Source organism: Nelumbo nucifera, chromosome 5 (assembly GCF_055504915.1).
Source record: "Nelumbo nucifera cultivar China Antique chromosome 5, China Antique-T2T, whole genome shotgun sequence".
Lineage (NCBI taxonomy): Eukaryota > Viridiplantae > Streptophyta > Magnoliopsida > Proteales > Nelumbonaceae > Nelumbo > Nelumbo nucifera.
Window position 1 is genome coordinate 60445914 of NC_142653.1, and position 27789 is coordinate 60473702.

Sequence of the window (27789 nt, forward strand, 5' to 3'; positions counted from 1 at the left end):
CAGGTCGAGAGATACTCGACCCACCAGAACCAGTCCACCTCTGTTCTCGCAACCTGAAAGCACTCTTGCTAGAAACCGGTTCGAGGTCCTTGCCAAGGATTCCAGACAAGGCATTTCGGTCCATAGTAGCTGGCAGTCTGAATCACTTCCGACCAAGGCACCATCTGACAGTGTGGAGGTCAGCAGCACTGCTGCGGAGCCAGTCCAGCAGCAGCAAAGGAGACGTGCTAGGGCACCTTGCGCAGTAAATCCAAGCCAGATCGCGGGACTTGGACAACCTGAGCAGCCTAAGGTAAGGTGGAGGTAAGGTCGAGAATTACAAAAATCGCTCCCCTCCTCTCTGTACCCTCTTCACTATCCCCTGAGCTCCTGGCCTCCCCGATGCTGATGAACTTCAGGGTCCCCCCTGGATCAGTATGACGGGTCTTTCAACCCAAATGATCACGTAGACTCTTTCTAGTGCCAGATGCACCTCGCTGGGGTTGATGAAGCTTGCATGTGCGTTGCTTTCTCCACGACCTTCAAAGGGGTAGCTCGCACTTGGTACAGAAACCTCGCGCTGGGGACTGTTAAAAGTTGGGTGTAGCTTGTACAGTTGTTCGCCTCACACTTCATCACCAATAAGAAGTGCCCAAGGTCACAAGGAAGCCTTCTCAATATAGTCCAAAGGGAAGGAGAGTTGATTCGAAGCTACATTAAACGCTTCAACGACACTCGTTTACTAATCTCGGACTTAAACCTTGTTGTGAGGCTCACGACAGCAAAGAAGGGGATCACCCACAGGGAATTCATGTTAGACAGTTGTGTTCCCTTAGATCCAATTAGAATGATGTACATTATGAATTTATTGTAAATGAATAAAGTACATATTTGATGCATGTTCCTGTGGTGTGTTTTTGTGTAATACCCTTAAACTGGACACTTATGAGACTCGTGTTAGTTTAGAATGTTCACAGCCATTGGATAAGTCTGGGGAGATTTATCCTGCCAAGGGACACTGGTATGCTGCCACATGTTGGGGTGGCCTGTCTCGGCCACCAGGGTGAGACCCAAGGCACATGCAGTGTAGGATTAATTGAATCTTGAACCGGACCAGATTTCCAGTATTGCCCTGGACCTTGGAGATTGATGGGCAAAACTGGAAAGTTACAGTTACACCTGACCCTTAGACTCGATTATGATACTGCACTAGATGTCAGATTGGGCTATCTTTGATATGCCAATCAGTGAGATCCTTAGCGGGGGTCAAAACCTGGGTATGTTGGGACAGTCCGAGAATTCATCAGAGTGGGTGATCATAGTGACAGGATCAGCCCCTTTGTCGGACACAGGTAATGATTGGGATGCACTTTCTCTGATGGAAACCAAGACTGCCGGTAGCTGATTTCAATTGTTGAGATTTGTTTTGCAAAATATATTTTATATAAGATATAAAAGTATATATATTATGGTTTCCAAACGTTTGCAAAATGTTTTAATTCCCGGGATCTATGTGAGTAGAGAATGCAACACTGTTCCTTACAGCCGATGGAGAGGTCCTCTCTTGTCGGACAGTGTTTGATTATTATGGGCTGAGAGTTTAAGTGTAAGACCATTGAGGGTAATGCCTGATAGGCTAATCTTGCATCTGCCCATAGTCCCTAGGTGTTACAAGGTGGCTTGGCCCAGGGACCACTTAGGGTAAGTGTTGGGCCCATAAAGAGCCCATGTGATGGGTTTCAGGGGGTGCGTTGTCCATAATAGTGTATTCGTCCAGGCCTTGTAACAAAGGCTGGGCTGAACCCATGTGGCTGATGTGTAGATTAATGTTTGGGTCCCACGCCATACAAGGAAGCCCAACTGGGCAGTAGTTTGGAAGGCTAAGTGAGCACATAACCTTATTGAGCCTAAAGCCCATTTCGAACGGGGCTGATTTGATCAGTTAAATAAGGGGCGAATTCTGAGATTAGATTAGCAGATAGGATTGGGTCATAACCCTATCCACTCAGAGAGTCCATATCTGAATGTGATTCAGATCTGGAAACCTCCTAAGAGGATTAGGAGGAGGCTAATCCAATCTATAGATAAGATAAGGGTTTACCCTTATCACTTAGAGGGAATTCTGATCCAAATATGATTTGGATTAGCAATTCCTAATGGGATTAGGAGCTGATTCCTTTAAGCTTATAGAAGGAGGAGGGGGCGGCAGCCTTTAGAAGACACATATTCACATCTTCTTCAGAGCTGAAATCATAGAAGAAAGAATCTAGCAATCCTGCAAAATTCTTTTTTGCCGCCTCCTTCCTATCGCCGCCTCACCTGCCAATTCGATCTCCAGTTCAGTGGGAGAAATCAAGATTGGATCTTGATATTAGTTTCTTGTGAAGGGACTGATAGGAAGCTGTGCTCACGTGCCGTCCTGTTGATTCTTGCGAAGGATCAGGTTCTTGGGAAGAACACTATTGACTCTGCTCCATCCTGTACTGCGCGATCTTTAGTGGAAACAGTTTTTGGTTCCTTCCTTGGGCATGAACACCTCCATTGGGAGATACTGTTTCTCCATATCAGGTATATCCCTCTCCTACTGTTTCTGTTCAGATTTGGTTCGGTTCTTGGTTCAAGATTGATCTTTGAAAATATGATTTTTCTGAAATAGGGAATTCGATTCCCAATAGGATGGAGAGAAATTTTTTTGAAATTTGCCCATTCTATTCCACAAGATTCAGGCCTCCATACGATGGATATCTCATCCCTTCAATGGTTTTAGAGCCAGGTTGAAGTCTTGAACTGAATTGGATCAAATCTGAACCTGCGCAAATGGGCAAAAGGCGTTCTACCCGATTTGCGCAGATATAGGGTTTCGTTGGAAAATTTGTTTCCTGTTAATGGGCGATTAATCTGAAATTAAATTTTATAAATCTGATTATTATTTAGAATTGTTCTTTATAATTTTCTTGATCTATGGGTTGTTCGTACACATGGAGATCGAAATCTTGAATGGCACAGGGAACCTGCGATTTTGCAGTTTCTTGATTATTTTATTACATTTGGTTTGTAAAATATTTTTTTTTCATTTTTTAGATTGAATGTATAGGCATTTGATATGATGTAATATTAATAGAAATTAGGTTTTCTATTTATTTTATTTTGGATCGAAGATGGCGGCACAAGGAAGGAGATTTCATAGATGGGAAAATCGCTATCTGTGATTTGCAGTTTATGAAAATGCAAACTGTGATCTAACCTCTGTTTTGCAGGATGGAATGTGCGAATAGCCCTATCTGACTGATTCTTGATTTTCTTTTATCAGTGTTTAATTTCAAATTAATTTCTTGAATTAAATCTTTAATTAAAGATCAAGGCTGAATGTCAGCCCTAATTCTCCCACTAATGAGCCTGAGGATTGATAATTAATTGAATATTTAATTCTGCCCAACCTGTAAAGGCCTAGTTTTAACTTGTTAAAACTGCTAAAACCCCACTTTGTAGATAAAGCTATATGGACCGAATTGATCAACCCTAATTTCGGCCCATATACCTAGATATTATTAATGGTTAATATTATGGGCTTTAAAATGGCCTTACAGATATTAATTGATTGGATCAGTTCTTCCTTGCATGTGATGTATGGATGTGTGATGTGCTACGTTCATTGGCCATAAGTAATTGACCCATGTAGATACGATAGTGACTCTTGCGCACATCATGGCTGAATGCACATCATTGCCATGGTGTCCATGTTGGTTATTGGATGACCTCCCTCAGTGGTGGGCCCCACACCTCCTGAAGAGGATACGTGCGAAAGCCTAGCCGATTGACTCCTGAGGCACAAAAACCAATTTAGGGCATTTTTTATGTTCGCGATAGCTAATTTTTGCATCCCACGCGTGCTCGCCACTCAACCTTTTAGACGATCCCGACCAGACAAATTAGACCAGTATGAATTTGTGATTTGATAGAACCACTCTCGGAACGTATTGCCTACGAGCAACCTACTTCTTTCACCCAAGCCATTCACCTTAATCTCAGAAGTGGAGGGCAATTGCTGAGGGGTAAAGTAACCTTGCAATTATGTGCTGCCACGTGGTGGCAAAAATCGTCTCTTGACACCTTGGTGTCACATGTGGCAAGACCTCAGAAGAATGCTCCTCGGTGGATCGGCTTATGCCACCAGGCAACACTGACATCAATTCATGGTAGATTAGCAGATGAGACCTAGGCAGTAGACAACAACCCCGACCTGCCAATTCGACCTGGGCAACCGATGACTTGATGAGCTACCCAACCTTGGGGGCACCAACCTATGTGGCTTGTCTTCCTTATCCATTCGCATCACTTGGCATCCCTGAAATGCATAGTGACATGTCGCACACCTGGCAATAGTGAGATTGGTTTCTCCTGCTTCTTGGGGAATTGGATAAGGGTCAACATGATGGCTGCGTGGGAATACCCCTCCCCCCCACCACCCACCAACCTTGGGGACACCAACCTATGTGGCTTGTCTTCCCTTATCTGTTCTTATCACTTGACATCCCTGAAATGCATAGTGACATGTCGCACACCTGGCAATAGTGAGATTGGTTTCTCTTGCTTCTTGGGGAATTGGATAAGGGTCAACGTGATGGTTGCGTGGGAGTACCCCCCAAGTATTGGGTGGTTAAATACCGTTACCTCTAAATACGTTGGACACACTTTGACTGTACTCCGTAATCTAGTTAAGGACGACTTTTTGCTTTCTAACGGTACGCTCACACTTTTGCTCTCATACTCTCACTCTTTGCTTTGAATCTCTTCCTTCTCTCTCTCTCTCGCCATAAACAGCTCGGTACTAACTTGACCATTGGTGATCCCTTTTCTGGGTCATTCCCTCGAGCTCTTTGACGTGTTCTTGCTTTGTAGAACTGGCCTGCCGATCTCATCAGATTCGTCCGAGCTGTAGGAGGGACTCAGCATAGTTTGTGCTTCATTAGTTTTTATATTAAACATATGGCTGAGAATTGAATGAGAAGAAATGTAATAGTCCAAATTACATAGGATCTGCTTGGGAAGAGTTTAAATAGAGTAAAAATGCAAATATGTAGAGTATATTCTAGTCCATGCAAATGCAAAGTTGGCTTAGTTATACATTGATAAACTTACTTTCTTGCCAAATGATTTTTAGTTGTGAGATGAAACATGAATCCCGAGACTGCAATATACCTTTTTAACATTGATCAACTTTGAGTGCAAAAGTTTGTATCCATTTTTTGATGCAAATGCTGCTCTCATTTTGAATGCAAACATTGTCAAGACATGGATGCATTCTTGTTAAACACTATATTTTCCCAAATGGAGCCATAATAGTAATTAAATGAGAATCAATGTAGTAGTTCAAATTACATTTTGTGCCTTGTTAGAGAGAAACCAAATTCAAAATAAAGCAAGGATATTCTAGTTACAATAGGATTCAATGAATGTTAATGGAAATTAATACCTTAAATATAAGACTTAATGAGAAGAATTTGAATGAGGAGAAAAGTGATTGTTCAAATTACATTTCTGTCACAACCCTAAAAAATTAAGATATTTTAATCAAACGAAAACTTCACTCTCATTTACATTTATAATAATAGCATGTATGTAGTGTTTTTAACCCATCATTAACAAGGCCAGTCCAGCCCTGTGACCCGGTTATAATACTGGTTGAGGTTAATTTCCAAACTCAAACTGCTATCTTACACAAAACCTGTTGACCCATCTTACCCAATGATTCAATTGGTGAACCACAGACCTGTCGACCCAGAGCGAAAAATGGTTCAAGCTCTGGGCCAGGTTTTAAAACACCGTATGCAGGTTATCTTGTGTCTCCTGGTTTTTCCTTCGTTCGGATCATATACTGAACCTAAGGATATGTTTGATTTGAAGGAAAAAGTAGGGAAAAGAAAGGAAAGGCAGAAAACCTTTACAAACTTTATATAGGTTTTCCTTCCTTTCCCTACCTTTTCCTTCAAACCAAACATAGCCTAAAAGAGTAGGATTGGAACTGCCATCTACCAATTGAGTGGCAGCCAAAATGGTTTTTAGGCTATTGAATTCTTGAAAATGTGTTAATACTGTTTTGTCCTATGATATTTGTTATTTTCAACTTATTTTATATAGAAGAACATGGGAAGATAATCTAAAGAACAATTTAAAATATCTCTTTTTCTGCAATTTTAATTCATTATATTAGTATTTGAACCATTTTTTACTTTATTTGTTAATGATATAGAATATCTGGATCTGATCCGAATCCAAGAATAAAGTTCAATTTCAATTTGAATTAGAATATTAATGGGATTGATTTTGGCTTTAAGTTGTATTGATTTGTATTATGCCTCAATTAGATTATTTGGACCTTTCCAATCCATCCAACCCTAATCACCTCAACCACCTAATAAAGAACACAAGCGAAAAAAAATGATAAAATTGATTAAACCATCAGAAAAGAACATCAATATATTAAATATTACATATACGAGAGATTTGGGGGTTTATTGAGTAGACCACCTCATTGGAATAGTTTGGAAAGGAAATGATTAACTGATCTCTCTATAGCTATCATAATACTATATTATCTTTAATCATGTCCTCAAAATGATGGGTTGGTTGTTGTCGGCACTTATAATTAAATCTTAGCGTTGAAGTACTTGAAATTGTATGGTGTATGACCTCAGTATGGGCCTAATAAGTTATGGGAAAATCTATGATATAGGAAAGATATGATATGAAAATAGTTTTGACCAATTAAAATTCATCCATCAATTTTGATAAATAACACATGATTACTTTGAAGTCTATGATTCCAGTTGATTGGTTATATGTTTTTCGAATATCATATCTTTTTCATATCATAGTTGAACCCGTAATCAATGAATTCACTGTGATATTGAAAACATATGATACCTTTTCGGTATCATGTCTTTCCTGCATCATAGATCTTTCCATCAAATATACAATGAATAACCTATCATGAATGTGTCATTGACTACGATGCCAAAAAGATGTGATACAGAAAAACTTACAACCCTACATCATAAAAGTAAAACCAATCAGATGGGTTTTCATCAAATTCACGGGGGTTGTGATTATCATATCTTTTTTGCATCATGGATCTTTCCATCGAATATACAATAAATTACCTATCATGAATGTGTCAATGCAAATAAGGATGCATTCTGATAACGATGGAGAAGATGGGGAGAGTGTATCTTGTTAAGGAACTGGTGTATTACAAGACAGAAATCCTCCATTACAAAATAATTACTATGATATTCTTTGATCTTATCTATTTTATTAGTCACAAAAAAAAAAAAAAATATCTTGATCTATCCTTTGGGCTGTGTTTGGTTTGATAAAAAATAAAAGTGAAACAGAAATCTGAGGGAGTGTTCTTAAGTAATTTCGCAAAATGTAAATTTTGGTTTAATTTTGTTTTAAATTTTACTTTATTCTACTTTGGGTCTTATTTTACTTCATTTGTACAACAACTAAATAAAGTAAGGTAAAATTTGAAATAAAATAAATAAAAAATTGCATACAAATCATTTGTGCTGCCATAGTTTTGAATCAATACAAATAAATTTACACTGCAATCAAACACAGCCTAAGGAATTTCACAAAACTTGTTAATAAGCTTTTCCTAATTTATGTATCTCTCTTGTTCTCCGCTCAAACCAAACATAGTCTTAGCGTTATATAATAAAAAATGTGGTCATGTAAAAAAAGAATAATAATTAAACTTTAGATTAAGTAGGACCAACAGGACCCAAACCACGTGTGAGAAGCCTCTCGAGAACATCAAGTAGTAGTAGTAATAATAATAATAATAATAATAATAATAATAATTCATTGAAAGATTAAGGGCCTGTTTGGTGCATCTTTTTGGGAAGATCTTCCGGTAGTTCTAACAATCAAAAAATGCATTGAGCTTTTGCATAAAGATCTGAGCAGCCAGAATCACATTTGGCATTGCACGTCTTTCCATGTCTTTTCATGCAAGAATAAAATGCGAAAAACGCAAAAAGATTCATTTGGAGCTTTCTGAAATCAGCCCATAATGGGTTTTTCATGTCTTTTCAACACTCCAGCTTTTAACGACTAGATCTTCTGTGTCCCAAATAGAAATAGACTGAAAATCGATCTGTCTAACTTATAAACAGCTGAAAGACCATGCAGAATGACACACCAAACAGGCCCTAAATAAAAGGGGGATGGAATCCAAATAAGGTATATCTGTGTTTCTCATTTTTGTGTTAAGAAATTGATGGATGGACTACCCTCACCTTCCTCTCACATTCAAGCCACTTTATGATTTTGTTTGTATCATCCTTCCCACTTGCATAAGCACATGATAGCTTTTGGCTTCTTTTCCAAATAGCCCTACCCAAGATGGTGACTTCCCTTCTGGCCCACCCACAAAATGCCTACTCTCCTACCAAATAAATAAACAAAGAAATTGAAGGAAAAGAAATCTCCTTTCAAAATATTAAATAAATAAAAGCAACTATATCTTGTTCTCCCATTCAAGGTGATAAACTTTTCAACAGGTTTAAGGCTTTTAATGTATACAACACATTTTTAAGGCTTCAATGAAGCACATAAAACATGGTTTTAATAAATTTATTATAATTGTCACCATGTACCCAAGTAGTACGGTCAAGGAGACTGCCTGTAAGGCTGTAGTTGTAACCGAGTATATATTTTTCAAACTAACAAAGAAAAAAAAAACTTAAAAAGGGAAATTTTATGATTTACTCCATATAGAAGTTTTTATTATTGATTTTTTGAATATATTGTGATAGATTTCTCTATTTATAATTATTTCTAATTTATAAGTTTATGAAAATTTATGAAGTAGACGAATCTATAAAAACAAAATATATAATTTTGTTATTAATTTGTTTATATAATGATATCTTTTATTTTTTATAAGCCAACAAAGTATATTAACTACATAAAAACAGAATATACAAATCAAGGTTTTCAAACCGCTGTTGATCCGGACAGTCGGATCGTTCGGCCTGGGAACTGTCTAAGCAACCAGTTCCATTTTACCCAAAACCTGGTTTTTGGTCAAAAACCGTTGAAAAGTTAACAATCCATTGACCCAGGTGGTTGAACCATTGACCCGTTCAAAGGTTTTGACCATTTTTTTTATTTTTTTAGTTTATTTGTCAAAATAGGCCGTCTGTTCAAACCAAACGATTGGACCATCGACCTGAAAATCGGTGGCCAACACGGTTCCATTTTCGAGTCGTTTTTTAAAATGTTGATACAAATTGTTCAATACACTTAGGAGGATAATCCCACTAATTTGTATCAGATTTTCAACAGGTTTAAGGCTTCTAATGTATATAATACATTTTTTAAGGCAAAGGCTAAACATGGTTTTAATAAATTTTATAATTATCACCATGTACCCAAGTAGTATAGTACTCAAGGACATTTCCTGTATGTTTGTAGCTATAACCAAGTATATATATTTTCTTAGTAACAAAGAAAAAAAAGACTCAAAAAGGAAAATTTTATGGTTTAGGGAAACTTTATGATTTACTCCCTCAAGAAATTTTCATTGATTTTCTGAATGTATTGTTCCAAACTCCATTAGCTAAGCTATAATATCCCCCTATATTGTGATAGATTTTCCCACCTATAATTATTCCCACTTAGAAATTTATAATAATTTATGAGTTGGTGGAACCTATAAAAAAACGAAATATATAATATAATGGTATCTTCTTTTCCATAAGCCAACAAACTACATTAACTACACAAAAACAGAACATACCAATTGTTCAATACGATCAGGAGGATAATCCCACCAAACCACCATCATGTTTGGAAACGATTTAGCCTCTTGAGGCAACAAATGAGAGGCTAAGAGTATACCTCCTACATATATACACAAATCAATTATGCCAACCCTAAGATTTTGGGGTCAGGCCTGATCCAACCCAAGCACAATCTAGGGTCAAATCAGGCTTGAGTTCTATGGCCCAAGCCCATCCTAAATCTTGAAAACTCATCCTTTACAAAAGCTTTGGCTGGACCCACCCAAGATGCAGCCCTAACATGGAGGGCCTGATGACATTTTTCGTAAAAAGAAGAAGGGAAAGAAAAGAAAGCATCACTAGACCCTCCATATTAGGGCCTGGGTTACCTATGCTTCTGAAAAATTCTTTATTTTACCAAAAAAATCTTTATCAAATCAAGGATATCTACTAATATTCAACCCAAACAAGTTATCTAGTAGCAGTGTTGTTAGAATCAAATTGGATTGGATGGTTAAACTATTAGAATATGGAATTAAAACATATTGACAAGCCAAGCTCAAAACCCTTTCCCTATAATAAAGCTAAGCTTCAATATAAACAATAAGAACAAATAAATGCTAACAAGATGATGGCAATTGAAAGTAAATGAATTGGGTAAGTATTATAACTTTCTATCAGGTTCGTGATACTGTAGTTAAATAAATAAATATAAATGTTAAAAATAAATAAATTCAAGAAATTAAATGAATAGCTAAATGTAAATAAACATATAAAAGTAAAAGGCACTTGCACCAATGGTGTGTGTTTGAAATAGCAACTAGAGAGAGAGGACTAGCCACTAATGGTAGTTGAGAGGACCAACTATGTAAGTTGTACCAACTTGAGATTCAAGTAGTTGTTAGATTGCTACGAAAATGTCAAGGACAAATTAACTATTGAAAGCAGACGTATAGTTGAATAATAAATGAGCAATGAAAGTAAATAATTGTAAAGAAATAAATGTAAAGCAATTAGTGTAGTTAGTAGGGTTAGTGATGTTAGTAGCTTAAGAAACCTTGTATCTTGTTGATCTATAGAAATAAAATAAAGTAAATGCAATATCTATAGGATCTCAAGAACTTCAAGTTGTTATAGTCATTTGAGAATGTTAGTAAAGTTAGTAAACACACAAACCGTAAAACCTAAAAAAAATAAAATACACACAATGGTACACAAGATAGGGTTGACCAAACATAGATAGGTTTGGCCAACCCTATCTATGTCATTTAATTCAAACCATTATTGAGGATTTCCACTAACCATCTAGACTTCTTAGGTGTTAGCAAAGCCTTTACAACAAATGCCTACAAGACTTAAACTAGTTGGACTTCACAAGTGCCAAAAAGACCTAACTAGCAAGACTTCTGGGTGTCTTCAAAAACACTGAACACCCTACCTTCTTAAAGATATTTATTTTCTAGCATAACAACAAGTTTATAGCAAGAGAGACCTCTAAGTAGGCAAATATAACAATATAAGCATAAAATAACTCAATTGCTAAAGTTTCTCTACAAATGATCAACTCAGTGAAGAGATATACAATAGATGGGTGAGACTATACAAGCTCAAGGGATTCTTAGATTTTCTCACATTTAACACTATTGAACCTCAAGAATCTCTTCAACAAAAGGAATCTAGCTAACTTGCTTTCTTTGTAAACTATGAATAAGGAAAGCTCTAGTTGATTTTTTCTTGATTTCTCTTGCCTTGTTTTGAATCAAGCTAAACTCCTCTATGTATAGAGGACTTGAGAGAAAATGACCATTTTTTAACCATTGGAAGGACTTTTCATTTCTTAGAAATGATTCAAATTTCTCCAAAATGTTAGAAGGCATTCTATAGATGGAAATAGCCATTTGTTCTTTCAAACGGTCAAATTTCTTTGAACCAATCAATTGTCAAAACTGTTAGTGGACTACTTGATAAAGAGAGGAATCATTTTCTCTCCTAGTCAACTTGTTCCTCCAAGTCAGTTGATTGGTATCATTTTGAACTTAGTTTGTTTGGGTTAGTCAACTATACTTTTTTGGGTAGTCAATTACTCTTCTTAGACAAGGTATATTTCATGTATTGGTTATCACAGTTAATCGACTATGCCTTTTGGGATAGTTAACCATATATCTCAAAGTCCTAACGATTTATGCATTGGTTGTCACAATTAGTCCATTATGCAATTTGGGGTAGTTGATTATATCTCATAAACTTGTCTTGACTATCACATTTAGTCGATTATACATTTTTGAGTAGTCGGCTACTCTGTGGAGTCGGTCAGTCTTGCTTAATAAACAACCCAACACTTAAAAATCTTAGAAATTATTGTCCAAAGGTTTGGGATCTCTTTCATTGGCTTTCAAAATATATATTTCTAATTAAAATCACTTGTTTAAGTCTAAGAAATCTTAAGAATCAAACATATTTTAGCCATTGGTCTCTAAGGTTGCCTATACTAAGTTCAGTCTTATTGATTATCAAGAGAGTGCATCATATGCAACTGGCCAGTTATATCAAGATCCTAAAATATTGACATAATTTGATAATGGCTTGATGTAGTTTTCTCCTCAATGAGTTGCCGTAGCCATTGGCCTTTGAGCATTTTCAAAATCATTTAAGTTCTTTAATAATCTTGATATTCTTGAATTGCTTGGAGCTTCCTTGGCTCGAGAAATGTGATGATGGTGTTGAGAATATGAGGATCAGGCAGTTAACTCAGTGAAACTTCAATTTCTTCATTTGTGTAGAATTCTTGCTTTAATACATTTTTAGCACAAAAAAGCTTACTAAAATTGTTACACAATCATAATATTAATATTCTCAATAAGTTTGTTATCATCAAAATATATAAGATCAACAATTTTAACTGCTCTTATCAATTATATGTTATAATTAATGGAGATATTGTAGATATTGTATATATTTAGAAATATATTGTTTTAGGAAGTTGTTAATATTGTGTTTAGGAAGTTACTAATATTGTATTTAGGAAGGTGCTATTTTAGGAAGTTGAAGTTGCTAATATTGTGCATATGGATTTTTAAGAAGATAGAGTTTTAGGAAGGCATTGTTTTAGGAAGTTGCTATTTTCTAGAGTTGCTACTTTGATCATGATGTAATTATATATATATGGGGCGATTGCCTCCATTGAAAGCAAGACAGAAGAGCCATTCCTTTGAATTTCGACCCATGCAATTATTCTTTATGGTATCAGAGCCATACTTACACCATGGCTGATTCGAAATCTCCTTATTACCTTGGTTCGCAGGACAACCCCAGCTTGGTCATGACCCCTATTGTCTTGAAAGGGGATAACTATGATGAATGGGCCAAAGCTGTGAAGAATGCGTTCCGGGCAAAGAAGAAATTAGCTTTCCTTGAAGGAAATGTGACGAAACCTGGTGATGACGTCGGTGAATTGGAAGATTGGTATAGTGTGAATTCCGTGTTGGTAGCATGGATATTCAATACCATAGAACCAGGGCTCCGATCTATGATCTCCTATATGGAGACAGCAAAGGAACTGTGGGAGGATCTTCGGGAACAGTTCGCCATCGGGAACGATCTACGGATTCACCAATTGAAGAGCGACTTGGCCAATTGCAAACAAGAAGATATGACTGTATCCGCATACTATGGAAAGATGAAGACCATGTGGGAGGAGTTGGCTAGGTATGTGAAGAACCCACAATGCACGTGTGGTGGATGCAAGTGTGGAGCAGCGGCCGAGCTGTCGTTGGAGCGGGAAAAGGAGAAAATTCATCAATTCCTTATGGGTCTTGACAGTGTAGTTTATGGCACTATTAGATTGAATATTTTGAGTACAGAACCTTTACCTTCTTTGAACCGAATACATGCAATAGTTGTGCAAGAAGAACAAGTGCATGCAGGTTGGCAAAGGTGGACTCATATGAGCTGTGGCACAGGCGAATGGGACATCCCTCAAAACAAGTTGTTAGTTTACTTCCTACTATTAAAAATAAACTTGCTAGTCAAGAAACATCCAGTGAGTTGTATGATATTTGTTTAAGAGATAAAAAAACTCGTGATGTGTTTCTTCTAAGTTCTAATAAAGCTTCAGCACCTTTTGCCTTAATTCATTGTGATGTTTGGGGACCATATCGTACTCCTACTTCATGTGGTGCTATATATTTCCTGACCATCGTTGATGATTACTTACGGGCAGTGTGGAATTATTTAATGGCAGAAAAGAGTGAAGTTAGTGCTAACATTGTGAAATTTTGTGCCATGGTAATGACCCAATTCGATAGTAAGGTTAGGGTGATAAGAAGTGATAATGGGTCGGAATTTGTAACCTTGAGTAATTACTGTAATATTCATGGCATCATTCAACAAGCATCTTGTGTAGGGACACCTCAACAAAACAACAGGGTGGAATGCAAGCATCGACACATTCTGAATGTTGCACGTACTTTGCGTTTTCAGGCAAAATTTCCGGTGAGTTTTTGGGGTGAATGTGTGTTGACTGTCGGGTACCTGATTAACCGTACTCCAAGTTCTTTACTTGATGGAAAGAGTCCATGTGAATTGTTGTTTGGGAAGGAACCAACTTACAAACATATTCGTGTTTTTGGGTGTTTATGTCATGCTCATTATCAGGGGCGTGACAAAGACAAGTTTGGTTCTCGAAGTCGAAGGTGCATATTTGTTGGGTACCCTTTTGGTAAGAAAGGATGGAGACTCTATGACTTAGATACAAATGAGTTCTTTGTATCTCGTAATGTTGTATTTTCTGAACATATCTTTCCTTATAAAGTTGTTGTTTCTGAATCCCTTAACCCTGGTGTGGCCGAGCAACTATCTGTTTGTAATAATGATGCACAATTCTTTGATGACCATGAGGCGAACAGTGCAGACAATTCGAATGATGCATCAACTCCTGAAGAAGATCTGACTCCGGAAGCAAGGGGGAGTGGTGAAGATCTTAATGAACAGAGAGAGGGCAACGTGAACTTGGAAAGCAACAGTGAAGGTGAAAACCTTGGCCGAGGATGTAGGGAAAGGCATCCTCCTGAGAAGTTGAAGGACTATATATGCCACACAGCACAGCACATTAACGACCCCCTTGCGGATCATGCCACACCATGCCACTCCTCAGGTGCGTCCTATCCTATTACACGTTACGTGACTTGTACTAACTTTTCTTTGAGACATAGACAGTTTTTGGCAGCTATAACTACAGGGAAAGATCCCACATATTTTTCAGAAGCAATCCGTGAGTCACATTGGAGACAAGCCATGAAGGAAGAAATTGAAGCTCTTGAGCGTAATGGAACCTGGACCCTTGAACCGTTGCCCCCAGGGAAGCGAGCGATCGGGTGCAAATGGGTATACAAGACCAAGTATAATTCAGATTGAACGATCGAAAGACACAAGGCAAGATTGGTGATTTTAGGGAACAACCAGAAGGTCGGGATAGACTATAATGAGACTTTCGCACCAGTGGCAAAGATGGTGACTGTTCAGTTGTTCTTGGTTGTAGCAACGGCACGAAAGTGGGAGCTTCATCAGATGGACGTGCATAATGCCTTTTTGCATGGTGACCTGGCGGAAGAGGTGTTTATGCGATTGCCACCCGGTTTTTCATCTACACATTCATGGAAAGTATGCCGTCTGCACAAATCTTTGTACGGATTGCGACAGGCACCCAGAAACTGGTTTGCCAAATTAGGTATGGCGTTGAAGATGTATGGTTTTACTCAATCACATTCAGATTATTCTTTATTCACTTACCATAAAAACGGAGCTACACTATGTGTTTTGGTGTATGTGGACGATCTTGTTGTGGGAGGAAACAATGGGGAGATGATACATCAATTCAAACAATATCTGAGTCGGTGCTTTCACATGAAGGATCTTGCGACACTAAAGTATTTTCTTGGCATTGAAGTCGCCAGAGGAGATGAGGGCATCTATCTCTGCCAACGAAAATATGTAGTAGATATTATTTCTAAAACAGGATTGCTGGGGGATAAATCGGCCCATCTGCCCATGGAACAAAATCATCGACTTGCACTGGCCGACGGGAAGTTCCTGGATGACCCAGAAAAATATAGACGTCTGGTAGGGAGATTAATTTATCTTACTATAACACGGCCGGAAATTTGTTATTTTGTGCATATATTGGCTCAATTTATGCAACAACCATGACAAGAACATTGGCATGCAGCTCTACGGGTGGTCCGACACTTAAAAGGAAATCCAGGACAGGGAATCATCTTGAGCGTCAACAGTGATATCAGATTATATGCTTATTGTGACTCCGACTGGGCCAGTTGTCCTTTTACACGACGCTCTTTAACTATGTACTTTGTAATGCTTGGACAGTCTCCTATTTCTTGGAAAACCATGAAGCAACATACCGTCTCACAGTCATCTGCAGAAGCAGAGTATAAGTCTCTAGCTGCCGCGACGTGTGAATTGAAATGGTTGAAGAGTGTCCTTCGTGATCTTGGGGTGGAACATCCCAGACCTATGAAATTGCATTGTGATAGTCGTGCTGCTATGTATATTGTAGCTAATCCGGTGTTTCATGAGCGCACCAAACATATAGAAGTTGATTGTCACTTTGTTCGTGATGCCTTGCATGCCCGGACTATTGAGATTGCTCATGTAGGGACTTACAATCAATTGGCAGATATTTTGACAAAGGCACTTGACCGACGACAGTTCGATTTTCTTCTTCACAAGTTGGGCATACGTGACCTACATGCTCCAACTTGAGGGAGAGTAATGGAGATATTGTAGATATTGTATATATTTAGAAAGATATTGTTTTAGGAAGTTGCTAATATTGTGTTTAGGAAGTTACTAATATTGTATTTAGGAAGGTGCTATTTTAGGAAGTTGAAGTTGCTAATATTGTGCATATGGATTTTTAGGAAGAAAGAGTTTTAGGAAGTTGCTATTTTCTAGAATTGCTACTTTGATCATGATGTAATTGATTTAAGAATTGCTACTTTGATCATGAATTTCAACCCATGCAATTGTTCTTTAATAATATTTATTATTTGAAACTTAATTTGATTTAAGATAACTTTGAAAAATAATCCAGAACTAATGCTATTTTAATGGCCTTTCTTTTTAATTTTTTATTTGATAAGTCAAATGGTTGAATCGGATTCAACGATGTAAATGGTTTTGCATCCACTCTGAATCTAAAACACTGATATAATAAAAATAAGAAAGAAAGAAAGATGAAATACCCATATATAAAGATACATCAAAAGTTTTTTTTAAGTTACACAATTTAATGTATTATTCATTTGATAGAAAGATTGACACATAAAAGCAAAGCAAATCTGACCATTTAAAAAAGCAACGAAACTATGGATAGAGCTGTTCTCAACAAATCAGGATCCAACTGATTGCAGAATCTCACTTTTTGTGTAAGGTGGTTTAGGTTTCCACTTTCCATGATCCAGCCAATGCCTCTTGAATACAAGCAGTACTATTGCTGGTTGAATATGTAATGACCATTACTTCAATTATAATTTTGTAGGGAGACATGTTCAATAGTTGTCAGTCCTCTACAATGACCTGGCTGGTCGACCAATATTTTGGACATTTGGGCCATCTTGCGTCTAATCGATATGTAATTAACAACCAAAATGGCCTGGACCATTACTTCAATTCATCTAGCTGACCTAATCAGGGGCCATTACTTGGTGAAAGGGCAAAATATTGGCTATCGAGTGTAAGGATAAAATCTCCGGTTATAATAGGGATAATGGTATTTGAAAATTCGATTTTAAATTTGAGATTTGAGATAATTGAATTGAATTTATATATTTTGAATATTTAATCGATCGAATTTGGATATTTTATTCATACCGAATAGTTGATCGGATTCAAATTCGGATATGACCTTATTCGATTCGATAAATATTCAAATATTTATTTATTAGTTACCTAAAATAATTAATTAGTCATTCAAATCGAATTGAATATTCGAATATTTAATCAGATTTGAATTTGAATATTAATTTTTAATATCCATCGGATATCAAATTGAATTTGGATATTAAATTTTCTAGTCGGATTCGAATTTGAATATTACTTTATCTGATTTGAATTTGATCCATTTACACCCCTAACTATCATTGAGAATGTAGGTTCGAGTTTAAGGATGGCCACTTTGTGTTAAAATTGTCAAAGGTTAGGATCATATTCAGTCCACCCCTCTCAGATTATGTAGAGAGAGTTTCCAAAGAGCAAAATTCCTTTTTTTGTTTTTGTTTTTTTTTTTTTTACTTTTTTAATTTGATGTTTAAACAGTGGAAACGTCACATCATTAACATACACTACCATTGAAATTGACAGTCTCATTGTTTAAGAACTTGAAAACAAATGAACTGGGATCTGCTCTCATTGAGCGCTCTCACACCGACTTCACAGCCACATATCCCACCCTATATTGGGAACATTTCCCCATGAATAATAAATATAATGGAGAATGACCGATCAGCCCAGGGTCAGAATTTGTAGGCTCAAAGTAATGTCGGGGTAGGTGCCAGCTTGGAATTGATGCCAATTCACAGGCAGGCATTGATGCATAGAGTATGGATTATTGACCTTTTGTATGCTTATAGCTCTACAGTGAAAATCAGAAATCTGCATTGGGCAAATCCATACTTCTCCATAAATATAAATACGGGAGATGTTCTTGACGTACGGCCAGAACATACTGTGAGATTGGTGTGAGGCGCACTCTGTGAAGAGCAGATTCAGCCTCAAAACTAATATGATATGTCTTGTATTAAACCTAAAAACCGATATAAAACCTATCAAAATACTTTGCACCTTGGGACCAATATTGGGTAATGACCTTTTCTTTGCACATTGGGACCAATATTGGGTAATGACCTTTTCTTTTCCCTAGCTAATCTAATTGATAACCAACCAAGGCTGGGCTTGCTTAAAAGCAATGTACTGAGGTTGCTGTTATTGGAAGAATGATGTATGTGCAATTTGGAAGTCCCAAAATGGTAAAAGATTGAAATATGGAATTTAAATTAAGGGATCCCCTTTTGAAAAGACAAAAGATGCCCCCAGTCTATGATTACAAACAATTTTATCTAGGGATGCTTTTGTCCTTTGCCTTACTAGATTAGGGGTGTGTCTCCTTTAAAAAAAGGGGGTTTTATAGGTCAGTTCACCCTTAGAAATCTAGAGCTCCACTCTAGGGGTGGATTGAATCCTGACCGTGGATTGATGCCAAATTCACGGATAGGATGCGGTTTATAGAGGGCTACTAATTAATTAGAAAGGGCTGCAATTCAGATTTTTTAGGGAGATTGCAGTCCAAAAATCCCTAAAAATTGCATATCAAGACAAAAAAGAAACCCAATTCTATAGTCAAAAACAATTTTATTTGGGGCTACTTTTGTCTTTCAACCCTTATTAGATTATTAGATTAGGAGTATGTCCCCTTCATCAAAAGTGGAATATACCCAAATTACAGCACTAAATTAAATTTTAAGTACAAAGATGCCGGGGGAGTGAGGGAATTGGAATGTCCCTCAAAAAAAAAAAGGAAAAAAGACTGATAGAATACATGTAAAGCGAAAAGAACTTTTGCACAAAGAAGTTTCTCTAACTTCATTAATCCAGTCTATATTGACACATAGATCAATAGAATCCTTATATTGACACATAGATCAATAGAATCCTTCCTATAGATAAAGAAAAGAGAGATAAAGAAGAAAGAGAAAGCCAATACCAACAGCTGTCCAAATTTTTCTTGTACTTCTATGACAAATCCTCATAAGGAAACTACAACAAGGACACGTAAGAAATGCATTTAAGGTTGTTGATTCATCTTTATCTTTGCTTAGAACAAGTAGTACCACCCCAAACAACAAGTAAATAGAGATGGAGATACTTTTGTCTTCTGGGAAAGTAGTCTTAAGCTATGAAGCTACGTATATTGAAAAAAAAGCTAATAATTAGGAGTAATGTTGTTGTCAGACTTGGGTCTATTAGAAAAATGAAAAGCTCATTATGGGTCAGAAATTTATGGTTAATGGGACGGTTATATCATTCAACCACATAAGAAGGGACTCAAAAATTAGGGATGATCATGAGCCCGGTTTTTATAGGGTAATTATATTTTACTAAAAATAAATTATTTTACACACATATTACCATGGTTTTTAAAGCCAACCCGGAGATGGAACCGATCAGGGGTCTGGTTATCGAGTTGAATGGTTGGCCTTTTCTGATAAAAAAAAAATTAAAAAAAAATAAAAAATGGTCAAAACTATTTGAGCGGTTCGAACAGTTAATTGCCCGGGTCAGCGGTTTGCTGACCAAAATCAACGGCTTTTGAAGAAACTCGGTTTTGGGGAAAACTGAAACCGGTCACCTGACCGGTTCCCAGTTTTTCCAGTCTGATCCGGTTTTATAAATCATGCATATTACATATACCATAACTTCCGGGTTCGGACAGGAAATTGAGATATCTTGCCAAATAAAATACAATCCAACACTATCTGACACCACACATCTCACTATGATACTAGGACTCATTTCTAAAAGTAGGACTGGTTATGTATGAAACGTTTGGTGTCAGGTCATGTTGGGAGGGCGTTGGATGTATTTTGTGGGTAAGAAATCTAAAGTCGCAGAAGGGGCGGGTATCCCTACCAAAAACTAAACAGTCTGGTCTGGTCGTCTGATTTTGGCAGCACGTTTTATGAGTGTCTCTTTTGTTCAAAGTTAGTTGAATTTGTGAATGTAAAAGGAGGAGAGAGAACAATAAATGGTAGGGATGATCATTTATGACCTGGTCTGGCCTGCTCAGCCTATATAATTTTTATAAAGTCATAGTTTTATTAATTAACATGAACAAGCCTGTATGACTAGACAGGACTGGCCCATTATCAACCCTAAGCCAATAAAAGTATCAGCATTATATAGTAATAGATGAGATCTTTTGAATCACCAGCCTATGAGCCTAATGACAGATTTTTTTTTTAATGGACCAGATCAAGGTTTTTAAAACTGATCTAGAGAACGAATGGGTCAGGGGTCTGGTTTTGGGGTCAAATGGCAAATCATCCAGATCAACGGTTTATTGACCAAAATCAATGGTTTTTTGAAAAAATCCAGTTTTGAAGAAAAATGGAACCGATCACCCGACTATTTTCCGATTTTTCAGTCCGACCATCTGGTCCAGTCCGATTTTGAAAACCATGAACCAGATAACAAAATAACAAGAGATTTCTTGCAGGAAAATTATGTGGCATTAGAAGAGGAATTCAATAGAATGAAATTGATGAAAAGGTGATATCCATGAAAGCATTGTTTCTTGTACATTTTAGAACTTACCTCTATGCAACATTATTATTAATCGATGGTTTGAATGGCCTTTTAAACAAGTACAATTTATTTTTGTAGCTCTTTTGATCTTTTCAGGCAGCATCTATCTCTTTACTTCTTTCCTAACAGAAAAGAGAAAAAAAAAAGAAAAAAGAAAAAAGAAAAAGCTCTTTACTAGTTACCATGTAAAGGTGGATGTTCCCTCTACGTTTGATTTGAGATTTGGGGCTTTAACTTATAAAGTTTCTAACTAGGGTAGGTTTTGGATGTAATTTGGTTTCTATTATCTTTGAAGCTAGCAAGGTTGAGAATATTGTATTTTGGGTTAGGGGCAAGGTGGGTTATGTCTTTTCTTTCCTTTCCAGTTTCTGGCTAATAAAATTTTAAGGTGGCCACCCCCTCCGCCTGAAGTAATAAAGTTTGGGTTTAAAAAGAAATTAAGGTTTTGAATATACCCTTACATTAGGGATATTAGCGGGTTAGGTTAAGTGGTAAATCAGCACTGATATCTGATCTTGTGTTTGGATTGGGCCAGCCTTAAATGGTTTTGTGTTTGGATTGGGCCAGCCTTAAATGATCTTGTGTTAAGTGGTAAACCAGCACTGATACCTGATCCATTTCTATTGCAGCACTGAAATATCTGCGAACATGGTTTTCAAAATCGGATCGGTTCAGATGGTTGGACCGAAAAAACCAGGAATCGGTTAGGTGATTGATTCCGTTTTTCTTCAAAATTGTATTTTTGCTAAAAAAAAATGTTGATTTGATTAATAAACCATTCATCCGGGTGTTTAAACCGTTTAACGGTTTTGACCTTTTTTATTTATTTTTATTTTTTTATCAGAATGGACCGACTGTTTGACCCAAGAACCGAACCCCTGACTAGTTAGTTGTCCAGGTCAATTTTAAAAACCTTATCTGCAAACATAAGCTTGATTGAATATAGGTGCACTACACATTGGATGGAGCAGGGAAAGTTGGGAATCTCTTTATTATAGTCGGATCGAGTTTGAGTTGAAGCAAACCCGTACCAACCCAACCCATTGACATCCCTGCCTTGGACCAAGAAAGTGGTTAGTTGTCGAATCATCAATCAACAATCCTATATAGATTTCAAAGGAACATTCTTTTAAACATTCTTTAGTAAAAGGAAGAAACAATATATAAAGAAAAGAAAACAACTTTGAGCCTATGGACTTCATTCAAATCAACCACTTTCAACACCTTTAGAAATAAAAAATAAACAACTTTTGCACCAAGTTGTAAAGATTGACCTGATCCTCGTAATATAGGGTCAGTGACAATTATCCACCTGAACTTTCACTTTTTGACAAATACCCACTTCTGTTAGAGTTCTCTTATTTTTCAAAAAAAAAAAAATTCTTATTCAACTATTAAAAATTCTTAAAATCCCTAAACTATCATTTTCTTATTTGTTTGAACGACTTATGATTCAATTAATTAGTTTTTTAAATATAATATTAGTATCCTCTTGATTGCTTCAATAGATCCTTGTAGATTTATAGTTGGGTTTAATATTCAGATGAAATAGTATGGCTTCTTTCTAATAGATATAAATTTAAGATTTCATTTGGTTTTTCTTGATTTATTGGACAAAAGAGTGAATCATTTTTATATTTTAAGATAAAGAGAGACATTGTGAAATGAAACAAGAATTTAAAGACACTTATTTTTTCTTATATCAGTAAAATGATTCTTGTTAGTTTCGCTGGTTTTGTTTGGAGAAAATGGAGGTATTTTTTGGTCAATTAGGGTTAAGAGAAAATAAGATGAAAAAAAAAATAAAAAAATTCAGGTAGATATTTTAGTAATTTAATGCAATCCCATCTGACTTTAACGGCCATGGGATATTTGTAACAAAGTAAAAGTTAGGAGGTTTTTGTCACAAATAAAAGTTCAAGGCGGTAATGGTCACTGACCCTATAGTATAGGGGGTCTTTTTAATTTACCCTTTAATTTTTGTGTGTATTTATATGATAATGCAGCTTTGGCCCCACAGGGATAAGGTGCTATACGTTGGGCCTGATTAGACATTAGTAGGGTTTGGGCCTTTGGGGGTTGAAGTAAGGATTTCAGTGGGTCGGATCTACCAACAAAATCAAATGGGTTAAACCAATTATATAGTTAATATATGTAAAGATTGTATGGTTTTTTTGTAATTTTTTTTTTTTTTGTATTTTGTGTTATAGGGAGTATTTAAGATAATTTTGATTAAAAACACTTGTTTTATCAATATATAAACACTTTACTATTCTATTGTCATTTTTATTAAGATTTTATTATAAAAATAAAGTTTTAAATTGCTGTTATCATAGATAAATTTCTAGTGGAGGGGGCACCCGTGTGATAAGATTATCAATTGGTAGGTTATGTATGTTTAAATAACAATTTGTGTGACACAATAGAGGTTGTATCCAATGTTTACATAAAGCATATCTATGCTTAGGGATAAAAATTAAATAAAGGAAAGAAACAAGAAAAAGTGTGTTGAAGTTGACTTTTTGCTTTTTTCCTTGGTTTTTCCAGTTTGACGAATTTACCGTCAATTTTATTTTATTTTTATTTATTTATTTATTTTTTGTGTTTAAAGTCACTTAGATTTACCTTTCAAGGTTTTAGAATCCTTTACAATGTCCACCCTTCCCATGACTATGACTACAAATTTATTTCATTTAATTATTGAGTACTTATAATTGCAAGTTTAATAAGAAACCATTATCATTTTTAATATAATAAATAACAATGCTCCAATTCCATTCCAGCCCCTACAAAATAAGGGCCCTCTACTAGTCACTAATTAAGCAGGAACTTTTAAATAAAATTCCCGAGCTCAACTTTAACATCCTTTAAGGAAATGGGCTAAATACCCAACACACTGACAGTCTTATTTGGGACCGTTCAAGAGGATTCCAAACAAAAATTCCAAGTAAACCATGATTAGGAGTAAACAAGGCAGCGTATAGAAACATTTAACCGATGAAGTGGTTCCGAGTTCTGACTTCCGATAAACAAGAGATTTAGCAGAAAGGATATTATTCTAATGGGGCCTAAAACCCAAGGAGAATTCTATTGACAAAAACCATAGTTATGAAAATGGCGGAAATGACTAAATTCAGGCAATCTTACCCTGCTATAACAGAAATTGGCCCGGCCAGCCAAAATTATTCTTTAGATGCATGGTATTAATTAAGCAATTTAAGCAAAAATAAACTGGGCACTTACACACTTCGTTCTGTTCACCTCAGCCTTCTCAGACAACATTCCACTCTATTATAAGCCACCAGAATGACGGAAAACAGATGGCTGAGAGATGGCTTCATCGAGTGGTGATTGTCCCTATTTATAGATATTTTTGGGACAATCAAAATCTACCGCCCCTGAACGTTACAGATTGTTCTGATTTTCTAAGGCCTCGTTCGCTTTTTAATAAGTTATTTATCTGGGTAAATGCAATTACCTTGATAAGTTTTTAAAAATGAATCACTTGTATAAGATCTTAATAAGTTTAAAAACTTGATAGGGACCATTCCAACAGTCAATGTGTTGAGTCGACCCAATAGACCCAAATCAAAATGAATCACTTGTATAGGGTCTAGATCTGTATTATGTATTATGATGATAATTGGGTTAGAAATTATTAAGACCCTAGCCGATTATATATAATTTTTTGGATAAAAACAATTATATATAATTTGTGTATATGCATATATGAATCGTTGGCATATTACAAAGATAACTCTGGTCTAATATCCATTTTTTTCTTTCTATCTCAAATAAAATACCTATTTTATGATGATATACTTATGACATTTAATTTTCATATTTTCAGGCCTAATAGTCCCGATCACAGACCTGAGTTTGATTCAGTTCAGGACCAGATCCACCCCATTTATCAATCCAAGAGATGATTCCCAATTTCCCATTGTCATTGACTGTTAGGTTTGATTGAATACTTAGACCAGCTAACGTTGGAGCAGTCTCTTTATTGCACTAGAACATGGATTGGTAGTAAGCGACTCAGCCTTAAAGCTAACGTCTTTAGTTGAAGAGGTAGAATGGGGGAAGGAGGGGTAGGGGAATTTTGCATCACTTTTATATGTCCACATTGCCTTATAAGATTGGGCCCCATATATCTCCTGATTTCATCAGGCCTCTACTTGATGCTGAGTTGATTCAATCAAGCAGCCTAAGGGCTTTTTCAAAAATAAAAAAAAAAAAAAAAAAAAAACAGACAAGGGTTCGACTATGATACCAGAAAGATATGATATCGGAAAAATTTACATCCAATCAACCAGTATCATAAAAGAAGTGATTACTAATCAGATAGTGTTCATCACATTAATTCATGGCATGCTTTGATTGGCAAAGCTCTTTTATAATAATAATAATTGTAATTGTAATTAGAATCTATACTATCTATCTATCTATCTATACTATATTATAAAGTGATTAGGTCACACGTTAGCACCCTCTCCTTTCCCCTTCTCTCTTCTCTCCTTAAACCTCTCTTTTCTCCCTTATCCCATCCTTGCTCTCTCTCTCTCTCTCTCTCTCCTCAATCCAGACCTCCTATTGAGCCACATGGCAAAGTTCTATCTACTACTAACCCAAATCATGTTAAAGTGGGAAACTTCCTCTTTAAATCTCTCTCTCTCTATAACTATTCCATTTTTCTAAGGCATGCTGGGAATTCAGTTATCTTCTTTAAAAGGCATGCTGAATCTGGAATATTTGGTTTTCAATAAATGGATATTTGTTCCATCAATAACCCAATTAATTATATTATAATTTTAATTGGACATAATACAATCTAATTAAATTATAAAATCAGTTTATTTAATTAAAATTTACACAAGTTAGTAATTTGTTTTTATTTTTAATAAAATTGTAACCACACATAATTAAAATGAAAAAAAATAAAAAGTAAAAATTGCAATTAAGTAAAAAATACTAAATATAAAAAACAAAAATGAATAATTATAATAAAATTAATAAAATTTGTATCTCTTAACAAACATTAAAGCTAATAATTTTAAATTAAATAGAAATTCAAAATATAACTAATAAAATATAAAAAATAAAACTAATGGAATAACCCTAAGAATTGATAAACCTTAATTAAATTAAATTAATTAGTTATTAGTTTCTTAATTACATTAATTAACTTAACAAATTTAGCTCACTTAGAAAATGATTATATAATTAAAAAGATTAACTAAATAGTAACATAATTATATAATTACTTAACTAATTATAACTTAATTACTAAAGCTTATTTAATTAGTTAACTAATTAAGTTAATAATGTAATAAAAATATAGATAAGAATAACATAAATTAATAACAATTATTTTAACATAATTTTATTAATAAAGTTTTATTTAAAAGTAAATTTAATACAAATTAATACATGTTTATTAATAAAACAACAAAATTAAATTTTATATTTTGAAATCTATTTAGATTTCACTTACAGAATAAAATGACCCTAAAATTTGTTAATTAAATTAAAAAATAAACAAAGTTATTAGTCTTAAAGTTAATTATTATTAAAATAAAATCCCCTAATCCACTAAATAACAATTTAGTAAAAGTCAAAACAATTTAATAAAAAATAAAAACTAATACAATTAGGAAAGTCACAATGCTACTTCTTGGGGTGCAACTTGGGTGAGTTGAGTTGGGTTGAGGGTTAACCCAAGCCCATCCCTAAGTCTCGAACCTCGAGCTTAGACTTGGCCCAACTCAAGGTTAAGCCTGAGTGTGCCAACCCAGGCCTAACTTGAGATTAGGCCAAATCTCGGGTTGGGCTTGGGCTTGGGCATGTGAAGCCCAATTTTTAGGTAGAATAGATTGATGACTTGCAGATATGTATATCATAAAATGTTGGATGGGCTCAAATTGGATTGGGTTTAGTCAAATGATCCAAGGCCTCAATTCAAGCCCAACCTGAGTTTAGGTTAGGCTTAAGTTTTTTTACGAAGACCAGCTTGAGGTTCAAAAACTCAAGCCCAACCTATGCAAAAGATTTGGTTGAATTAGGTAGGGCTCGCGCTGGGCTCACCCAAATTGCACCCCTATCTCCTTTTGCTTTAAATTCTTTTAACAAAACCCGTACATCGCACAGCTCCCCACAAGTTATAATTACAATTAGATCAAGGCCTGTAACCACAACACTCATAGTTGAGGTGTAGGTTAGGTATTTGTGTTATTTTTACCAACCATTCCACAAGCTCAACCTAATATGGTTAGAGCAAAAGTGAACATGATTCTCTTGACCTCTAAAAAAATATGTTGGCTATTTTCACTAGTATGCCAAATAATCTTTTTTGTACAACTTCCTGTGGCTCCTTCAGAAATACTGTAGATAATGTTCAAGCTGATTTTCTGAGTTTGGAATATGTGATAACGTACAAGGCCCTATTAAATACAAGCCTTGTACAAGGTTTACTGTTCTTTCTATATACCATTTTACAAGATTTGTTCTCTACCACATACACCATTGCTAATATATATGTTGTAACTGATCATTATCATCGTCATCCAAGCCTTATCCCAGTTATCATAAGGAGTCGGATATATGAACTTATTTTGCTATTCTATTCTATTTAATATCATATCCA

General features: G+C 35.7%; 1 protein-coding gene across 1 annotated transcript; it reads left to right on the plus strand.

The window, feature by feature from the left end:
- The first annotated feature begins 13032 nt into the window (after window positions 1-13032).
- On the plus strand, window positions 13033-15182 carry LOC148791664 (uncharacterized). The gene is made up of 3 exons (XM_088888280.1): window positions 13033-13693; window positions 14173-14261; window positions 14424-15182. The coding sequence occupies exons 1-3, from the start codon at window positions 13033-13035 to the stop codon at window positions 15180-15182; spliced, it is 1509 nt and encodes a 502-aa protein (XP_088744406.1).
- The last annotated feature ends 12607 nt before the right edge of the window (window positions 15183-27789 follow it).